This window comes from Petromyzon marinus, chromosome 2 (assembly GCF_048934315.1).
Source record: "Petromyzon marinus isolate PM22_M1 ecotype Great Lakes invasive population chromosome 2, UKy_Petmar_22M1.pri1.0, whole genome shotgun sequence".
Classification (NCBI taxonomy): domain Eukaryota; kingdom Metazoa; phylum Chordata; class Hyperoartia; order Petromyzontiformes; family Petromyzontidae; genus Petromyzon; species Petromyzon marinus.
Genome location: NC_133668.1, coordinates 15,241,590 through 15,260,248, shown reverse-complemented (window position 1 = coordinate 15,260,248; position 18,659 = coordinate 15,241,590). Strand labels below are relative to the sequence as shown.

General features: G+C 51.7%; 1 protein-coding gene across 2 annotated transcripts; it reads right to left on the bottom strand.

The window, feature by feature from the left end:
• Nucleotides 1-4,920: 4,920 nt before the first annotated feature.
• On the bottom strand, nt 4,921-15,659 carry LOC116946454 (ankyrin repeat and SOCS box protein 18). 2 transcript variants are annotated; one of them, XM_032961366.2, is made up of 6 exons: nt 14,725-15,659; nt 13,085-13,352; nt 12,280-12,700; nt 9,822-9,917; nt 9,039-9,152; nt 4,921-7,773 (listed from the first exon to the last, which is right to left on the bottom strand). In XM_032961366.2, the coding sequence occupies exons 1-6, from the start codon at nt 15,098-15,100 to the stop codon at nt 7,588-7,590; spliced, it is 1,461 nt and encodes a 486-aa protein (XP_032817257.1). In that variant the 5' UTR covers nt 15,101-15,659; the 3' UTR covers nt 4,921-7,587. The 2 variants fall into 2 exon arrangements, with proteins under 2 accessions (XP_032817257.1, XP_075926623.1); XM_076070508.1 differs by having other exon boundaries at nt 14,740-15,659.
• Between the last annotated feature and the right edge of the window lie 3,000 nt (nt 15,660-18,659).

Here is an 18,659-nt window from a genome sequence, read left to right as displayed (position 1 = left end):
TTATAGCTCATCGGATTCCTCCTGCAGTATAAATAAACATTCTTATTCCGAAGAAGGGCCATTGTGCCCGAAACGTCACTTATTTTATATATTTGTCCATTTTTAGGACGGTGTGTAATGACGGATTCGTGCCGAGTTTTGTGACTCGCGTGATCGTGTGGTCGGCGTGGATGGGGCGAGTCGAGGTGAGCCCCAGCGAGTCGAGGTGTTCCCAGCGAGTCGAAGTGGCCCCAGCGAGTCGAGGTGTTCCCAGCGAGTCGAGGTGGCCCCAGCGAGTCGAGGTGTTCCCAGCGAGTCGAGATGTTTCCAGCGAGTCGAGGTGAGCCCCAGCGAGTCGAGGTCGACCGCTGCGAGTCGAGGTGGCCCCAGCGAGTCGAGATGAGCCCCAGCGAGTCGAGACGCCGCAGCGAGTCGAGGTGAGCCCCAGCGAGTCGAGGTGTTCCCAGCGAGTTGAGGTGGCCCCAGCGAGTCGAGGTGGCCCCAGCGAGTCGAGGTGGCCCCAGCGAGTCGAGGTGAGTCCCAGCGAGTCGAGGTCGCCGCAGAGAGGAGGCGCGCGTGCCCGCGGCACGCAGACGCGGCGCGCTACGCTACGCGCGCACTGCACACGTGCGCGCGTAGCATTAACCGCGCAATATATCCATTTAAAGGGCACTGCACTCGTTCTCTGCAAAATTGATGGGTTTGTTTGTGTTTGTTGCTACCGTGCTCACGCACCGCCGATCTCCCTTGTTAAACAACCGTGGCAGCTGGCTAAACGGGGATCATCTTGAGCAACAAATCATATCGCACACTACCACGCATCAGCGTAACAGGTGAACTCATGTTATCTCCATAACCCCCGCGTCACTGCTTTCCTTGCAGCAGCAGCAGCAGCACCTCGGCACCATCCACGCGGCTCCATCTCCACTCGCTCGCCGACTGTGAGCCGAAGCCGATCCGACCCGGCCCGTTCCCGGGGTGACCGCGCAGGGGTCGCGGTACTCGCTGACGGACGCGGCCAAGCCCCGGCGTGCATCGGAGTTGGGGCGAGTAAGCCGATTAGCGCCTGTCGATATCTAAATTATCCCAGTCTGTGCCGGTGACGGGACAGGAACTACGGACTCCTTGCTTCTAAAGGATTAAAGCCATGGTTTTGAGAGGAGGGTGCAGGGGGGGGGGAGTTGTCATGGGAGAGGTTGAGGTTTCGGAAACGCGGTGGGGGTACAGCCGTGATGGTCGTGACAGGAGCCACGGGCTGATGCGAGTTGGAAGGCCCCCCCCTCCTCCTAATCTCGGCGATGTGGCGTGATTAACTGCGTTTGCAGGGGCAGCGTGATCAGACACCGCATAGCATCGGACACATGTAAATATCACTGCCATAGAAGGAAAACTCATTAAAAAAGAAAACAGCAGACGTTTCGGGAAATGACCCTTCTCTCACCTACGAAGAAGAGCTATTGCCCGATATAAACAAAAATAAAACTAACCATTGTTTTTTTTTTCCTTGATGAAACCCGATTTAAGAGCTTCTTGGCTCACATGGTTCTTCAAAATAGACTAAATAAATTGGCACGACCAGGTGGCTAACGTGGGCTCTTTTAACTCCTGTATTTGCGAGCATCACTCCACCATTACCAATGGTTTGTTTAGCATAGGCATATTTTACTTCTCTTTAATATTACTTTACGCCTAAAACCAAATAACCCGGGACCTCGGCAGCTCATCCTGGATATGTTGCTTTGGGCTACTGCGTGGTCACGTGGCGTGTGGCAGAGGGCAATTTGCAGCGGCATCTCCGTCCTTTGCCCCAACGTCTCCGCTCACCGCCTTCACCAACCGGCACTCACCAGCGTGGTGAAGTATGGTCACGTGGCTTCCGCGAGCTGCGCGGCGTGACGAGTTCCGCGTTCAGCATTTGGTTGGCATTAGGGCTGTATTGTACACTGTTCTACATATTTTCAGCTTACCAACCCAACTGTCACCTGCTTTTTCTCTCGCTGCAAAAAAGGTTCATTCCCCATCACTTCACTTCGAACACAGCCATTGTGCTCCCACAAACTCCGTTCAATCAATAGGTTTATCTCCTTGCGATACCGTGTGCTTGTCGTCTTCACATGCTACCAGGTATTCATTTGAAGCTGAGTCGACCTAGGGGAGGCCCGGGACAGGTACAGACAACTGACACGTTTTATGGGAGCTCAACCCACCACTCGAACTACTGAACATTAGTTGTTTTAAAAACGGCTTCGTAGCTCATCGAATTTCTCCAGGATAAATACAGATTTTGATTTCGAACATTCGCTTCGTCTCTCCCCGTTCCACTGGAACAAACTTTCAGGGCGATCCCCGCGGTGTTAAACATCAGTGAGGTGGGGGGGAGTGGTGGCGGATAATGACAAACAAACACGTCGAGATGGCCGTGCGCCTGGAGTGAACTCCCCGTAAAGTCGCGCGTTGACAAAACACACGCGCGGATCCGCTTACCGCCGCCTCCAACAGCACGAGTGAGGCTCTGACACCAACCAGCCAGACCGGGTTACCCGCCCCCCCCTCCCCGTCCTACACACAAACACGCCTCATGCCATATCTAGGTACAGCCCTGCTGCCATCGATTGCTCACGCCACTGCTGGTCGAGGGGCCTCCGCTAGAGGGAGCTCTCAAGGGTGTTTGGCCTACTCTTCCACGGTGGCCCACAGACGCCTTGAGAACTCGTGAGAGATGAGAGCACTCACACACTTTGCCCCGCCGTACGCTCTCGCCACCTGCCGATCCGCTAGCTGTGGTGCTGCCCGTCAATACCCAAGCACCATTTGTGTCAAGCGGCGGGCCTCTGTGGATTGCAAGCGGCAGTGTGTGCCCATGTCCTTACCCGTCACTCCACGGTGGCTTGGCGAATGTCAATGTCAACGAATAAGGGAGGGCAAACTCGGTAAAAAAATATAATAATCATTACCGACTTTTCGTAGATGCCTACCACCGGCGTAACGTCAGTTGCCATGCGGGTGGATATTTTCAAGCGGGTCCCATCACCGTGTGATCCACAAACCCCGATCGACTCTTCATAGGCCACTTTGTTTGAGCGAGTATTCGTGACCAGGTCGCGTCTGAAAAAGAAGCTCATAGCTCAGTGGGCTGATCTGCTTACCTTTCCTATACTTTGCACTCCTATCGTGTTTTGTATTATCTGTTGTAAGTTTAACGCGTTGTAGGCTTTTGCGAGTAACTTGGTCTGCGAGTGTTTTGCAAGGCGAGCAAAAATTTTAAATAAATATTAATTTGATAAACGAGCGAGGTCTTGCAATACGAATAGTGAACGTATACGCTTTGTCTGCCGAGCGTCACGTGATCACAACTGATATACGAGTGCTTTGATATACGAGTGCTTTGTATTACAAACACGTTTCCGGAACGAATTATGCTCGCAATCCAAGGTTTTACTGGTATAGGTTTTTTTTTTTTGGGGGGGGGGGGGGGCTAGATCGCGTAAATAACTAAATGTCGTTAGACAACATTTACAATCTTCATCAGGCGACAGCCAGATTTGTCTGTCGCCTGCTGAAGATTATAAATGTTGTGGCTTGGCTCTCCAACACACCGATGTGCTGTACTCGCAACGAATTGGCATGTTCTGTTTACGTGACAACCCTTATTAATTGGCTTTGTTGGGTGGTGGCGGGTTTTACGACACATTTATATATTTACGTGATCTAAGCCAAAATAAACCTCTTATGGATGTTGTTGTAACTTTCTGACCCGGCCCTACTGGACATCTGTGATTCTGATTCTCTTAGTAAGAGCATCCCGGCTCGCGCGGTTTAAACGTGTTCCCATTCTACTTCGTTTTACGTACCTTACGGTAGGGAGTGATCTTTCAATTGGTAATCCTCGTCATGAGTTTAATATGGTAATCTTCTATTGTTTGAGTCTTTCGGTAAAGTCACGTAGATAGAAAAATTAATAACAATAAAATCGTAAAAATATGAATTCCTGCAGTCACGAAAGCTTTAAGTCAATGGTAATCTTCATCATCTTTGAAGTGGTAATAGTCATCAACGGTGTCCATCAGACAAAAACATTTACTCAGACCAACACAATCAGAAACTGTGCTAAACCCGTCAGCTGTGCGAGGTTCCTCGAAAAAACTGCACCGGAGTAGATCATTAATGCATCGTCTGATCTTTGCCGTGGTTTCAAAACGTGCGCGCCCCTTGTTGACCGTCGGCCTGTCGTTGTATTTACGCCGTAGGTATAGAGCGCCCTCTGCTGCGCTAAGGCTGAATTGAGGTATTAAAAAAAAGTATTCCCTTTCCCTGGGTAAACTTCAAACGGAGGCATTCGCGGCCACGATATTTCCGAGTTCAATACGTGATGAAGCTCACAGCGGTTTGAGCGAATCGTCGAATGTTGATGTTGAATTTAGTAACAGTCTTGGCCAACGTTGAGATTTTCTGGTCAGAAGTTGGTCAATGCATTGGCACGTATAAATGAAAGTTTTTGGTGAAGAATAAATGACAAGGCTATTGGCATATTGGTATACAACTACGAAAAATACCACTTTTCGTATAGAATAAGAGGTTCAGGTTAGGTGGTTGGCAGTACAGCAAGCAGGTTACCGGCCTCTGACGTGTGGGCACATTTTGAGTGTCTGCTTTATCCGAGTACTGCGGCGTCTCTCCACCCTCTGAAGCAACTCAAATATAATAAAAAATGGTCAAACATCCCAAATGCAGAGCCCTTGAGAAACTGCATTGAGCCTCATTCTCTTTCACCTCCGATTAGCACGGTTGGTCACCTACGGTGCGAAAGAAGTTCAACAACATTTCAGATTTCCTTCGTGCCAAAGGGACTGCCTTTGGGTTTCAGGCGCTCCCCGCTGATTGAGGTCCACAGTGAAGGTGTTATCAATCACGAAGAATAAAACCCTTCGAGACGAATGGAAATCCGGATGACATTTTCGATGGGTTTATGCAAGAAACCTCTATATTGCGCGGGGAAAAAAACACGTTTTAAACACAATTAAAAAGAGATAGAGTACGCCTCCCAACAACTGATTACTGAAAAAAAAGGAAACACGTAAAAAACAATACAATTCAACTGCAAAAACTAATATTCTTTGGGTCTTTCGGTAAAGTCACGTAGATAGGTTCAAAGAAAATAACAAAAAAACTACGAGGTTTCGATCGCAACACAAGCGTTCGTCATCAGGAAAAGGATGCTAGCTTCTGGAAGCTAACCCCCTCTTCTGGAAGCTATCCCCCTCTTCCTGATGAAGAACGCTTGTGTTGCGATCGAAACGTCGTAGTTTTTGTTATTTTTTGTTATTTTCTTTTAACCTATCTACGTGACTTTACCGAAAGACCCAAAGAATACAAATTCCTGCAGTCACGAAAGCTTTAAGTGCAAAAACTAATTTAAAATGACCCCCCCCAAATAAATGCCCCTGCGTGTAAAACTAATTCTCATAAAGAGACACCTCTCATGTGTGAGACTGCGAACGGCGATAAAGAGGCAAGGCTATTTGTAACGCTCGTTAATGAATCACGCGCACAAGTTGTGCCACTTAGTCATCAACATGAAGAAGCGCTTCTCGCGAAGAACGTTATCTGTGTCATGCACAGCTCGTGGGGGTCAATTATATTTATTATTATTATGATCAATTTACCCAACACAACCGGTAGAGACAGCTGTGGAACGCGTGGCGGACGCCAATGAATGCCTTCAAATGTCCTGCGTTAATTAACCACACACGTGGACTTCATCCTCTTCTTCCTCCTCCTCCTCCTCTTCGTCGCCCACCCCACCTCCCCGAGCATCACCCATCCACCACTACCTGCCGACAGATACAGACCTGGCCTGCTCGCCTGCCCAGAATAAGCACTGTATCATCTTGGGAGACAGTACATGTACTGTGATTTTTGTTTTGTTTACAGCCATAAATCCACTACTGTATGAATGTTTCCCCCACGCCTTGTCGTGCATGGAAATTCTTTGACCATACTTCACCTCGCCGGTACGTACTTGTTGGCAAATAAGGCACCCAGGACATGTTGAAATATTACTCGCCACTGATGTTAGCCGTGACTGGGAATTTAACTTAGGGGGTCGGGTTCACCGCTTTACCCGAGTGGTCTTTAATTGCCAATATGGTTAATTGCGTCTGTCTTCAACGAAGTCCTATACCGAATGTGTGTATCACTAATCATTAATATCAGTCATCAATGTAATCCTTAATCAGCAGGAACATCTCGGTATCATCAGTAGTCATGATCTATCCGCTGCTGCTGTAAGGCCTCTTCCACACCATCGCCATATCTGACGGTGATGCGACGCGCTATTGATTTGTAAGCATAATTTTTTATTCAAGTAGCAGCCTCGTGGAATAAATCAGTTGATAAGAGGCTAGAGCCGTCCCTTAGAACCACGAGCGTCTACACGAGGCAAAATCTGGAAGCTTGCTGCACACAGCCAATGGCAGAGCCAGGATTTTCAGGTAAGGGGGGGGGGGGAAACCTCTCCAGCAATGAAAATGATAGAGGAGTTGTTAGTAAGTAAATAAGTTGTTAGTAAGTAAGAACTTGTCCTTTGCTTTTTATCAGACGCGTGTGCGGCGATGGCGCAGCCATCGACCGAGGGTCGAATTCGAACCGCGTTGTGTGATCGGCATCGCGCTCGCTGAAGGTGTCGATGCCTTCAGGGAAGTCGTGGGCTCTGTATACGCAACTGCGCACAATTCTGTGAGTCACTTATAACTGCTTTGTCGTTACTTATTGCCAATTATGGACTCAGACTATTGTCCTATCATCTCATAGAGTCCCTGACACGTAATGATATGCTACACAGTGGCAGTGGGGGTCGCAAAATACCGATTTGTTACTAATAAACCCCAATGATCCGATCGAAATGAGGGAATTCGATTGGATCATGGGGGGGGGGCACGTGCCACCCCACCCCCCCACTGGCTCCGCCAGTGCACACAGCTTATCGCCTATTTACACTCGAATTACTATATAATTCACATTGTGCTCTTGTAGTTAATCGAGAGATGACGAGACATCATTTTAAACCCTTTCCGTGAGCAGAGCCTCGTGTCATGGAACGGCCATGGAATATGTCGCTGTGGAGCTACTTGTGACCTGCGGAGTCGTTTCAGCCCTGGAGTGTCACTAAATGTTTTTATTTATTTATTTTTGTATAGCCCTGTGAGCCATTCGACTCTTGAATCGGGTGCAACCACAACAAACAAAAAAAAACACGAACAAGAAAAACACCTTAAAGTGACTATGTGACTGTGCAAACATAAAATCCATGAAAAAAAACCCAGCAAAATATTCCTGAAAAAAGCACCGTACACCAACAACGCTGTGTGCAAAAAAATCCCAGTGGGATCGCTGGCAGACAGCGGTTGGTGGCACGTGACTATCGTCCCCAGCCAAACTGGACGTGGTGCGGCGTGATCGGAATTATTTTCCGAGTCGGGGAAATGAAGCCCTGGGTCTCGTCGCCCAACACGAGACGGCGCTCTTGCCGTGACGGATCCCCGTGTTGCTGCTGCTGCTGCTTTTCCACACTCACGAGGTCTCCATCAGCACCACCACCAACCACCCCGGCTAGTGTACGTAACCCCTGGGCTCCAGCAGTAAGTAACTCTGCAACCTTGGGGGCAGCGGGAGCCGAGGGACGACTTCGGCGCAGCGCGCGTCCAGGTGTGAGCGCAGGGCGCAGCGAGCCAGGTGCTGAAGGGCGCGCGGTGTCCCCTGCAGCGCGAACACGGAGTCGTAGAAGGCGGCGTGTCTCTGCGGGCGAGAGACGGAGGGGGAGACCGGCAGGGTGATACCGGGAACATGTACGGCCCTTTTGTCAGTGAGCTGCCAGATTAAGGCCTCTATTCACGGAGCCCCTGGTGGGTCCGCGAGCCTCGGGTAAGAATAGCGCCGCCTCCCCTTCCCATTTCAGCGAGCGCAGATGCTTAGAGGAGAGTGTGGACGGAGATAGCGCAGTGCCCTTGCCGCGGGGGTACAGGAGGCGCAGGCGGTCGTGGCCGCAGTGTGGGGAACCAAAGAGTATGAACCCTTTCTCCTGCGGTGTAGGGGTAGGCGCTTTACATCACGGAGAGATGGCGATTTAGCTGATGTTGATGACACAGCCTCCGCTGGTGTTTACAGATTTCGCGATCTATTTCCGTGTTGTGTAAACATGTTGTGAAGGAGGCAGCGCTCGTTCTCTGTCGATGGGACGTTTCTCAGAAGAGCGAGAAAGGCAGATGTGGTTTTAGGCGCAGACTAAATTAGGATCGGCGCTCGTGCCAGGACGTGTGATTTACTGCGCGGATTCATTCACTTTGCCAATGCGACATTCTTGTGAAACACGTGTTTTGACAGGAAGCTAAAGCTGGCAGCTTGTATGACATTCGATCCCACATGGTTGCTCGTCGTGTGTGTGTTTATTATACCTTCCATTGCGGAGTCACGTCGAGGTGAAGATGCGTGAGTTTAAGAAAATCTGTGAATCGGTAGAGCGTCATACTAAACGAGCATCCCTTCAACACCAGACTTCCATCGTGGAGACTCCAAGTAGTAAATGACCCTCCTACCACCACGACGAGGCGTATCGAGTTCACGGCCATGGCTTCGTACAATGTTACTCGCATGTGCTGTAGTCCTGATTCCGAATCGACTCGGTACAGCTGCCGTCGGAACCCAGCCCGTGCCCCGCAAATCACGGTTCGCGAACCGAGCCAGCATCCTTCCCCAGTTGCAGTGGAAACGCGGCGCATACACTCGCACGTGGTTTTGTTTTGGTTAGGCATCGAACTTTCAGATGCGCTTTCGCGGCCATCTGGAACGCTCTTCCTTCCGCTATTAGGAAGCCACTGGGAATATGCACTTTTAAATCATCCAGATTGAAAACTAATTTATTGAGAACTGCTTTTTGTGTTAAGTTCGTCCTTTCCAAGCACCTCCGATTAGCACGGCTGCCTACGCACGATGCGAAGGACGTTCAACATTCGTACGTACGCACATGCGCACGTCTATGGGTATCGTCTCCGCGGTAGCCGCACCTGGTAGGTGTCGTCTGGGATGGCCTGCCTCCACGCGTGCGTGATCTTGATTCTGCCGTAGACGTTCAGCAGCACCTCCACGGTGTTCACAGCCTCGGAGCACGACTCCAGCACCTGCACAGCAAGAAGCTCGTCCAGAGGTCGCCACGGCCGGCTGGGGCCTCGCGGCGTCACGGGGAACGGCCCCAGAAGGCGACGCCACTGGACGACTCAAAGGGTCGCTTCAGTAGGCAACGTACAAATAGCATTTGCTTCAACCCACCGCTGGGTGAAGGGCCTCCTCACGCTATGAAGTCATAGGGTTAATTTGACCATAATACATCATGCTGATTAATGTGGGTTTGGTGAGGGGTGCTGGATTGGTTCAGGTTCGTAGCGTAATGCCTGGGCCACTGGGCCACATTTGCCCTAAGCTTCGGTTGGTTCTTTTCTTTCCAAAAACCGGATGGGCAGAAGTCATCAGAATTTCACCCCTAACCCATCTAGGTTAGTCGCAGTAAGTGCAGTCACTGGTGACCGCGCCGAAACCATCGGCGTGCTGCACTCGAGAATCCGGTTTGATCGCAGGCGGGCGAAACCCAGGCTGGCCGGCCGAGCGATATATCTCAAACACAGCCACCATGAACCTCCCTGAGGCCACTGGTGCCACCGCGTGACATGAACGTTATAAATCTCACGGGACATTCTCGGCTTCAAGCGGTTGTGACTCGTGAACTCTACCCAACCCCGGGACCTGCTCCTGCTGATGCTGCTGCTCCTACTGCTAGAAGGCGAGACACTCACCCGGTGGAATGCGCCCGGCCACACCTTGACGGAGCCTCGGTTGAGGAGGTCCTGCACCACGACCTCGGGAATGTGCTGCTGTCGGTAAGCGGCCACCTGCGAAGAAGCGACGCTTTAAACCCTAAGCTGTACATGCACAGTCCGCGTTATCAGTCCTTCGCCGATTCCCCCTCCACTCACGCCTTGCGGGGCGTAACAGATATTTAAACCATACTTCACTACGTTTGTCAGTGCGGGTTGATGAGCAAGGGTAGCACGGAACAGAGTTGGATATCGCTGCATTGTCCTCTACTGGACACAACGCAGATGGAACCATTTGTGCTCTTGCAAGTATTTGTTTAATCTTGATTTGAAGTTTTCGTGACTGCAAGGATCCTTACTCTTTGGTTCTTTCGGTAAAGTCACGTAGGTAAAAATAAATAATTAATACTGTCAAATTATAGTAATAAAATTTTGTAATAAATAAATCACGACGTTTCGATTGCAACGCAAGCAATCATCAGGTGTGACAACCCAGCAATAATTGTTTTTATATATATTTGTTCTCTCATTTACGTAGCTTCACGTGCAGGTGGTAAAAAAAATATGTCCGCGTTGCTGCTACGTGCTTCTGGAATACCCTTGTGGCTCATCATGGTCCCCTCCCTTCACTCCCCCTCTTTATTTCCCGGTGAGACCAAAACACAGAGCACACTTGCGTCTGTACCTAATTATTTCATGGCGCCTCGTGCTCTGATATTTACACTTTCTTTCTTATTCGCACACCTGTCAACCCCTTACCTTATTATAGACCAATTCAGACCTTATTGGTCACCCCGTGCCCCTTATACATCTCATGCGTTCATCCTACAAAGTTCCATCACGAGGGAGAAACGCAAAGAAATAGACAACACTTTTATTTGCCCGTATTGAAACGGCTGTACGCCGTATGGACCTCAACTGAATTTCCCTGCACAAGAGAATACGGGTAAACCGTATGAGTTAACAGGTATATTTTCGTGTTTCGTTTACGACCGTCAAATACATCGTTTGTTGTGCAATATTCATTAAGGACCATGTACTCATTATCTGCAATAGTGATGTTTTTTGTATGTTATTTTGTTGCCTCTGTGCTTGCGCTCCACGGATCTCCCTTGTAAAATAGCCGGGCAATTGGCCAAGCGGGATCACTCGTGTTACAAATCAAATAAATTTTGATTTAAAGCTTTCGTGACTGCAGTAATTCATATTCTTAGCTCTTTCGGTAAAGTCACGTTGAAGGGAAACAATAAAATAATAAAACAATAACAATTCTCATGATGATGACCGTTTGTGTTATGGTCGAAACGTCGTGAGAATTTTTATTATTTTATATGTATTTTATTATTTTATTATTTCACTTCAACGTGACTTTACCGAAAGAGCTAAGAAAAATAAATCAAATAAACTTAACTCAAAACGAGTGAAGTAAGGTTTTTTTTTTTAGGCTGCATCGTATTTTATTAGGCAGCGGTTGCCGCTGTTTCTGAGAATGACAGAAGAGCCCTTGTACCAGACACGGCGGGGCTCGGATTTCAGGAGACGCCGTGGAAGTTTAGCGACGCTCTGTGCTTTCATCGCCCATGCCCTGCCAAACCCCTGCCATCAATAGCGTCTTTGCTTAAGAGGCTTAAAACACGCGGACGTCTGAAGATCGTGTTTAATCCCCGCGGTGTTGTTATTTCTGCACAAATATGGATCTCCTGTCGCTCGTAATTGCGCCGCCTGTGACTCAAGACACCGCCTCCAGTGTCGAGTTGTCAACAGTGTTCGCCTTAAATTTTGATTGAAAGCTTTCGTGACTGCAGTAATTAATATTCTTAGCTCTTTCGGTAAAGTCACGTTGAAGGGAAACAATAAAATAATAAAATATATATATAAAACAATAAAAATTCTCACGACGTTTCGACCATAACACAAACTGTCGTCACCTGATGACGACCGTTTGTGTTATGGTCGAAACGTCGTGAGAACACAAACGGTCGTCACCTGATGACGACCGTTTGTGTTATGGTCGAAACGTCGTGAGAATTTTTACTGTTTAATGTATATTTTATTATTTTATTGTTTCCCTTCAACGTGACTTTACCGAAAGAGCTAAGAATATAGTGTTCGCCTTGTTGCTTTCGACTGATTTGGCTTCCGTGAAGCAAAGGACGCCACACGAATGGGGTGGTATGGCCACCACTTCTCCGGGCCGCCTATCCCAACTGCACCAGGTACTTATTTAAGGTTCAGTCGACACGGGGGAGGCCCAGGACGGTTGCACATATCACTCGCTACTAACTTCAGCCGTGAGTGGCATGGATTCGTAGCGCAGTGCGTAAAACACCGCGCCACCGCCCCTACAAACCCGTACACACACACACATCGACCGTCACGTAATCCACACCCTTCTCCCGCGCACACCCACAGGGGGCGCTTCTCTCCGTGTCCTCACCTGTAGCACCTTCTGCAGGGGCGCCACGCCGTTGTAGTCGAGCGCGTTGACGCGCGCGCCGCACTCCATGAGCACGCGCGCGAGCGCGGCGTGCGCGCCCCGGCACGCGCCGTGCAGCGGCGTCAGCAAGTCGGGGTCGCGCGCGTCCACGCGCGCGCCGGCCGCAACGAGCGCGCGCGCCAGCTCGGCGAGCACGCGCGCGCCGGGGTCTCCCGGGACCCCCGGGTGCGCGCACACGAGCATGAGCGGCGTGAGGCCGCGCGCGTTCACGTCGTCCGGGTGCGCGCCCCGCGCCAGGTAGAGGCGCGCGTGTTCGAGCAGCGCGTGGCGCGCGGCCACGTGCAGTGGCGTGTCTCCCTCCTCGTCGTCCTCCGACTGCGCGTTCACGTCGGCGGAGAATTGCAACAGCAACCGCGCGCATCTGTGCGGAGTTGGAGATGGAGGGGGGAGGAATAGTGGAACGCGCGTGGTGGTGGTGGTGGTGGCGACGTTGACCGAGTGGTTAAAGGGTTCGGAGACAAACACACGTGTTTTCGGTTAACTGATTAAGATTACTGGGGAAATGTATGCGCTCACATGTACAAGACACACGCATATAAACGCAACTTCCATACCCACGCCCTCAGGCCGCCCGTTACCAATGAATGGCTCGCGGAGTCTCGACTGTTTTTGTTCGGGAGAATCCTTCATTTCGAGGGTTTGGGCAATTCCATGTTACAAGGCGAGTGACGGGTCAGGAGTGATGAGGACCGGATGAGTGCCCTCCCAGCCCCCCACCCCCGGCCCTCCTCCGCGGTGCACGTACGCGAGTGACCCTGGCGACGTGCAGTGGTGCAGCGGCGTGAGTCCGCGCTCGGAGCACGCGCTCGGGTTGGCCCCGAACTCCAGCAGGAGCCGCGCGCACGCGTCCTGCGCCGTCTCGCACGCGGCGTGCAGCGCCGCGTCTCCTCCCGGGTTCGCGTCCGGGTTCGCGCCCCTCTGCAGCAGGTGCTCCAGGCAGTCGGTGTAACCGCGGCTGGCGGCGATGCGCGCCGGGGTGGTGAGGACCAGCTGCGAGGGGCACGGCAACATCCCTGCACGCGACGCGGTGGGCGGGCGCGGAAAGGGTCGGGTAGGGTCGGCCACAATTTGATTTCGAGTCGCGTGTATTGGTTTTATCCAGGTGAGAACTCAAGTGACCAGGATCCTCTCATTTGCATGAGCGACCTGGGTTACACAAGTAACAAAGGCAAAAACATGGTTTAATCAATGTGGCGTCTAAATACAAGACGCTGCACGAAAATAGTGACGCGCGTGCTTCGCCATGTAAACGGTAAGAGTAGTCGATGGATAGCAGTCGGAGGCAAAAGACGAGAGGAAATTGAGTCTGGACTTCAACGGGGACATGGAGTCTAAAGCACGGATGGAATGGTGATGGTGGTGGTGTGTGAGCCGAGCGTGGTGGCCAACCATCGCTTTGGAAGCTATAAGGTTGGTGGACCACGTAGAGATATTTGAAATTCGCTCCCAATTCCGCTGGCCTGCGAAGAAACAAAGCGATAGCTGTACAGCAAGTAGGTTAGTGAACCAGTCTGATTACCTTAATGTTATCCCCTCGTACTCGTGGTTTATGCCACACGAATAACACTCCTTGAATGGCTTTTGTCAAATACGAACTAGACGGGCAATAAAGACTAAACAAAAAATTGTGATCCCAAATTGATGCAAATCTGATGAATAATTGTAGGTTTAAAACCAATCCCACCCCCCCCCCCCCCAACGGGTTATGCATGCTCTCGATTCGATGAAAATATCAAATCATGTGGCCTCGTTTTACAGATCGGTTCATATACAATCTTGATTTGAAGCTTTCGTGACTGCAGGAATCCATACTCTTTGATTCTTTCGGTAAAGTCACGTAGGTATAAAATAAAATAATCCAAGACGTTTCGGGCGCAACACAAGCGTCCGTCATCCGATGACGGACGCTGGTATACAGTCGCTTTAATACTGCCATTTCATAGGTTAGCCGATTAATTATCATATTATTTACATATACTTTACATTCATATTATACAGTTTACTCCCGGTTCGACGTCTATTTAGAATTGGTTTCGAATCGATGCAACTACGCATCCCCGCTCTCGTGGATCACCCTGCTAATTAAGCCAGGGTCATCCTGTGCATTCCCCAGCCCGTACAAGGCAAGTGCGTTACCTCCTCCGCCACGAGTGTGGAACCTCCACTCCCGCGGGCCGGAACGACCCGACATACATGGGGGGGGGGGGGAGGTTTTGACCGGGTCGCGTTGTGCGAAAAGCTTCGGCGAATAACTCGGCCGCGTCGGCTTTGGCGCAGCTGCCAAGAGATTCCCGAATAGAACTCGCGTTCTAAGCGCTCCCATGCGGCGCGCGTGCGTCTTGTCTCTGTGCGATGCGATGGGGGGGGGCGGGGGGGACCATTTACACGAGGCTCGCGGACCCGTGGGGACCTGCGTGTCGCCCGGACACTGCACGATCACGTTGGCCGCCAGGGGCTCCCTGAAGATGCGGCGAACGAGGGCCAAGTCCCCGGCAAACAGCGCGTGATGAACGACGACGTCGCGGCACACCAGCCGCTCCTCTTGTGAGGCGCGCCACGGAGTGCTGCCCGTCGCCGCCTGCTGCCTTTGCTCGTTTTGCTGCTGTTGCTGCTTCTGCTGCTGTTGCTGCTGTTGCTGAACCCGGCTGCTAACGGAGGGGACGCGCCGCTGCCTCAGGGCCCAGCGCTGCTCCTCGAGCTCCTGCGACCTGAAGGCCCGGAGCGCGGATGATGTGAAGGGAAAGGAAGGGCCGCTCGCCATGACCCTCCGGGAAGCCGTTCCACGGATTGTTTCTCCTCTTCCTCACCGTCCGCCCTCTGCTCTCCTCCTCGGCCCTCCCTCCAGGAGCCCGGACTGCGATGAATTCTGCCTTCACTTTGTGACGTCTTTATAAATCCCCTTTAAAAAACAAAACACCCCGCAGCGTTCGTGATCGACACCGACTTTTTAGCAGGACACTATAGCGATCGAACGTTTCGGACGAAGACCCTTCTGCGAAGTTGACATTTGAACGGGTTTTTTTTACTTGATATATGAGCAGTTCTTTGTCAGTTAACATATACACGTGTTCCAGAAGAAAACAAATATCGATGAACGAAGTCGGTTTAAGTTCTATTTCATGATTCCAGATATCATCCTTGCTCTGTTCTTCCTGTTGTCCACATCACTTCTTCGGGACCGGCTCCTGCAGCTGCTCCTGCTGCTGCTGTTCATCTGAGTCACTGTGGTGCCAGGGTCCCCGTCACTGTTATTTTAATCGCCGCGCCGAGGCGGCGTTCTTGGTTTCGGCGAGTTTTGATTCCTCCCGTTGGGTGACGGTGGGAGAAGGGGAGTGGAGTGAGTGGCTGTTCCTCCCCGCCTCGCCCCCTTGCCCAGAGGGGTCCCGCGTCCCGGGTAAATTTAGAAGCTCTCAAGTCAGCTGATGTCGCTCGCCACTCGTGCACTCTCTCCAAAACGAGACAATAACTCCCTCCATGCGGGCACTCTTGGCCACGCACACGACCCCCGTTTACTGCTCTCAACGGAGACGCTCGATTTTAAGAACGGAAGGATGCGTCGGCACGTCGATCGAAATCGATCATTACGCTCACGATAGCGAGTGAATCCGCTCAAGTGCAGGTGCTCGGTGGATCATTGCATAGCGCGATCGTAAGGGATGGCGACGGCCTTCATCCAGCAGTGGATCGACGAAGGCTGATGATGATGATTAAGTAGCGATTGGTCAACGCATACCAATACAAGGACCTCTTATAAAGCGTCTCGAGACTGAGGTCTTTCTGGGATAAATGAACGATATCACTACATAGATGGCACGCCAAAATGATAAAAAAAATGTCGTTGACGTCTACGGGGTGAAGTGGTCGCCGTGCCGCGCTTTGTATTTGTGGAGGTGTCGGTGCAAAGTGACAAGCAGAGACGAACGCTGGGCTAGAGGTCGCACGCCCCTCTCCGCCAGGGGCGTGCGACCTCCACCCCGCCGGCCAGACACGAACCCACCAGCTTGCGTTCGACCGCCTCGAGAGAGCCCCACGGCCGGGCTACGCGGACGGCGCGTTTCGTGAACGTCGCCCGGCTATTGAGAATTCGGGCCAAGCGTCCTCCCGAGTAAACGCAGCGCTGTGCCGTGTGACGTAGGCGGCACGTCCAAAACGCACAGTCGAGTTGACGTCGACAGGTTCGGTGGTTATTGTGCTGCTGTGTGCATGCACTTCCGGAGGTTTCGGTGCAGTCAAAGTCATAGCGAAGTCGAATGCGGGGAACTATTGTGTCCGTCCGTCCGTCGTGCATCCAAAAATGGGAGGGGAGGGGCTGGGTGGGGCTGGGTGGGCGGGGGGGGAGGGGCTGGTCACCCCGTGGTGCCCTTATAAAACTCAACGTTTAACATACTCACGCCGGCTTGTGCCCGCCCTCACAGTCGGGCATATTGTGCGGAATACACCACGTGGTGCCGCCGTTGACCCTGGCCATTGACCGAGCAACCCAACGTTCCTACCAGCTCCCTCCGCAGGAGAATCTGCTTTCACGCGGACAACTTGTCACTTTTATTCGAAAAGAACTCCTCGCGTTCAACACCACCACGTGACTCTGTCGCAACTCTTCTCCGCTTGCGCTGCTTGTCTGCTTCTCTCCACTCGCGTCGCTCACTCCGCTCTCTCTCACAGCCTCTCCACTGCTAGCCTGCTCTCTCCTAGTCTCTCCACTGCTAGCCTGTTCTCTCTCACTCTCCTAGTCTCTCCACTGCTAGCCTGTTCTCTCTCACTCTCCTAGCCTCTCCACTGCTAGCCTGTTCTCTCTCTCCACTGCTAGCCTGTTCTCTCTCACTCTCACAGCCTCTCCACTGCTAGCCTGCTCTCTCTCACAGCCTCTCCACTGCTAGCCTGTTCTCTCTCTCTCACAGCCTCTCCACTGCTAGCCTGCTCTCTCTCACTCTCCTTGCCTCTCCACTGCTAGCCTGTTCTCTCTCTCTCTCACTCTCCTAGTCTCTCCACTGCTAGCCTGTTCTCTCTCTCACTCTCCTAGTCTTTCCACTGCTAGCCTGTTCTCTCTCTCACGCTCCTAGCCTCTCCACTGCTAGCCTGCTCTCTCTCTCACTCTCCTAGTCTCTCTACTGCTAGCCTGTTCTTTCTCTCACTTTCCTAGTCTCTCCACTGCTAGCCTGTTCTCTCTCTCACTCTCCTAGCTTGTCTACTGCTAGCCTGCTCTCTCACTCTCCTAGTCTCTCCACTGCTAGCCTGTTCTCTCACTCTCCTAGTCTCTCCACTGCTAGCCTGCTCTCTCTCCTAGCCTCTCCACTGCTAGCCTGTTCTCTCTCTCACTCTCCTAGCCTCTCTACTGCTAGCCTGCTCTCTCACTCTCCTAGTCTCTCCACTGCTAGCCTGTTCTCTCTCTCACTCTCCTAGCCTCTCTACTGCTAGCCTGCTCTCTCACTCTCCCAGTCTCTCCACTGCTAGCCTGTTCTCTCACTCTCCTAGTCTCTCCACTGCTAGCCTGCTCTCTCTCACTCTCCTAGTCTCTCCATTGCTAGCCTGTTCTCTCTCTCACTCTCTCCTAGCCTCTCCACTGCTAGCCTGCTCTCTCTCACTCTCTCCTAGCCTCTCTACTGCTAGCCTGTTCTCTCTCTCACTCTCCTAGCCTCTCCACTGCTAGCCTGCTCTCTCTCACTCTCTCCTAGCCTTTCCACTGCTAGCCTGTTCTCTCTCTCACTCTCCTAGTCTCTCCACTGCTAGCCTGTTCTCTCTCTCACTCTCCTAGTCTCTCCACTGCTAGCCTGTTCTCTATCTCACTCTCCTAGTCTCTCCACTGCCAGCCTGTTCTCTCTCACTCTCCTAGTCTCTCCACTGCTAGCCTGTTCTCTCTCTCACTCTCCTAGCCTCTCCACTGCTAGCCTGTTCTCTCTCACTCTCCTAGCCTCTCCACTGCTAGCCTGTTCTCTCTCACACTCCTAGCCTCTCCACTGCTAGCCTGTTCTCTCTCTCTCTCACTCTGCTAGCCTCTCCACTGCTAGCCTGTTCTCTCTCTCTCACTCTCCTAGTCTCTCCACTGCTAGCCTGTTCTCTCTCTCACTCTCCTAGCCTCTCCACTGCTAGCCTGCTCTCACTCTCACTCTCTTAGCCTCTCCACTGCTAGCCTGTTCTCTCTCTCACTCTCCTAGTCTCTCCACTGCTAGCCTGTTCTCTCTCACTCTCCTAGTCTCTCCACTGCTAGCCTGCTCTCACTCTCACTCTCTTAGCCTCTCCACTGCTAGCCTGTTCTCTCTCTCTCAGCCTCTCCACCGCTAGCCTGCTCTTTCTTTCACTCTCCTAGTCTCTCCACTGCTAGC

What these genes read in the sequence shown, in the direction of transcription:
- LOC116946454 (XM_032961366.2), bottom strand. Translation starts at nt 15,100, where the DNA reads ATGGCGAGCGGCCCTTCCTTTCCCTTCACATCATCCGCGCTCCGGGCC. An exon ending in ACGTCGCCAGGGTCACTCGC is followed by an intron (nt 12,701 to 13,084) that starts GTACGTGCACCG and finishes AACTCCGCACAG; the next exon opens with ATGCGCGCGGTTGCTGTTGC. An exon ending in TCCCAGACGACACCTACCAG is followed by an intron (nt 7,774 to 9,038) that starts GTGCGGCTACCG and finishes TCTCGCCCGCAG; the next exon opens with AGACACGCCGCCTTCTACGA.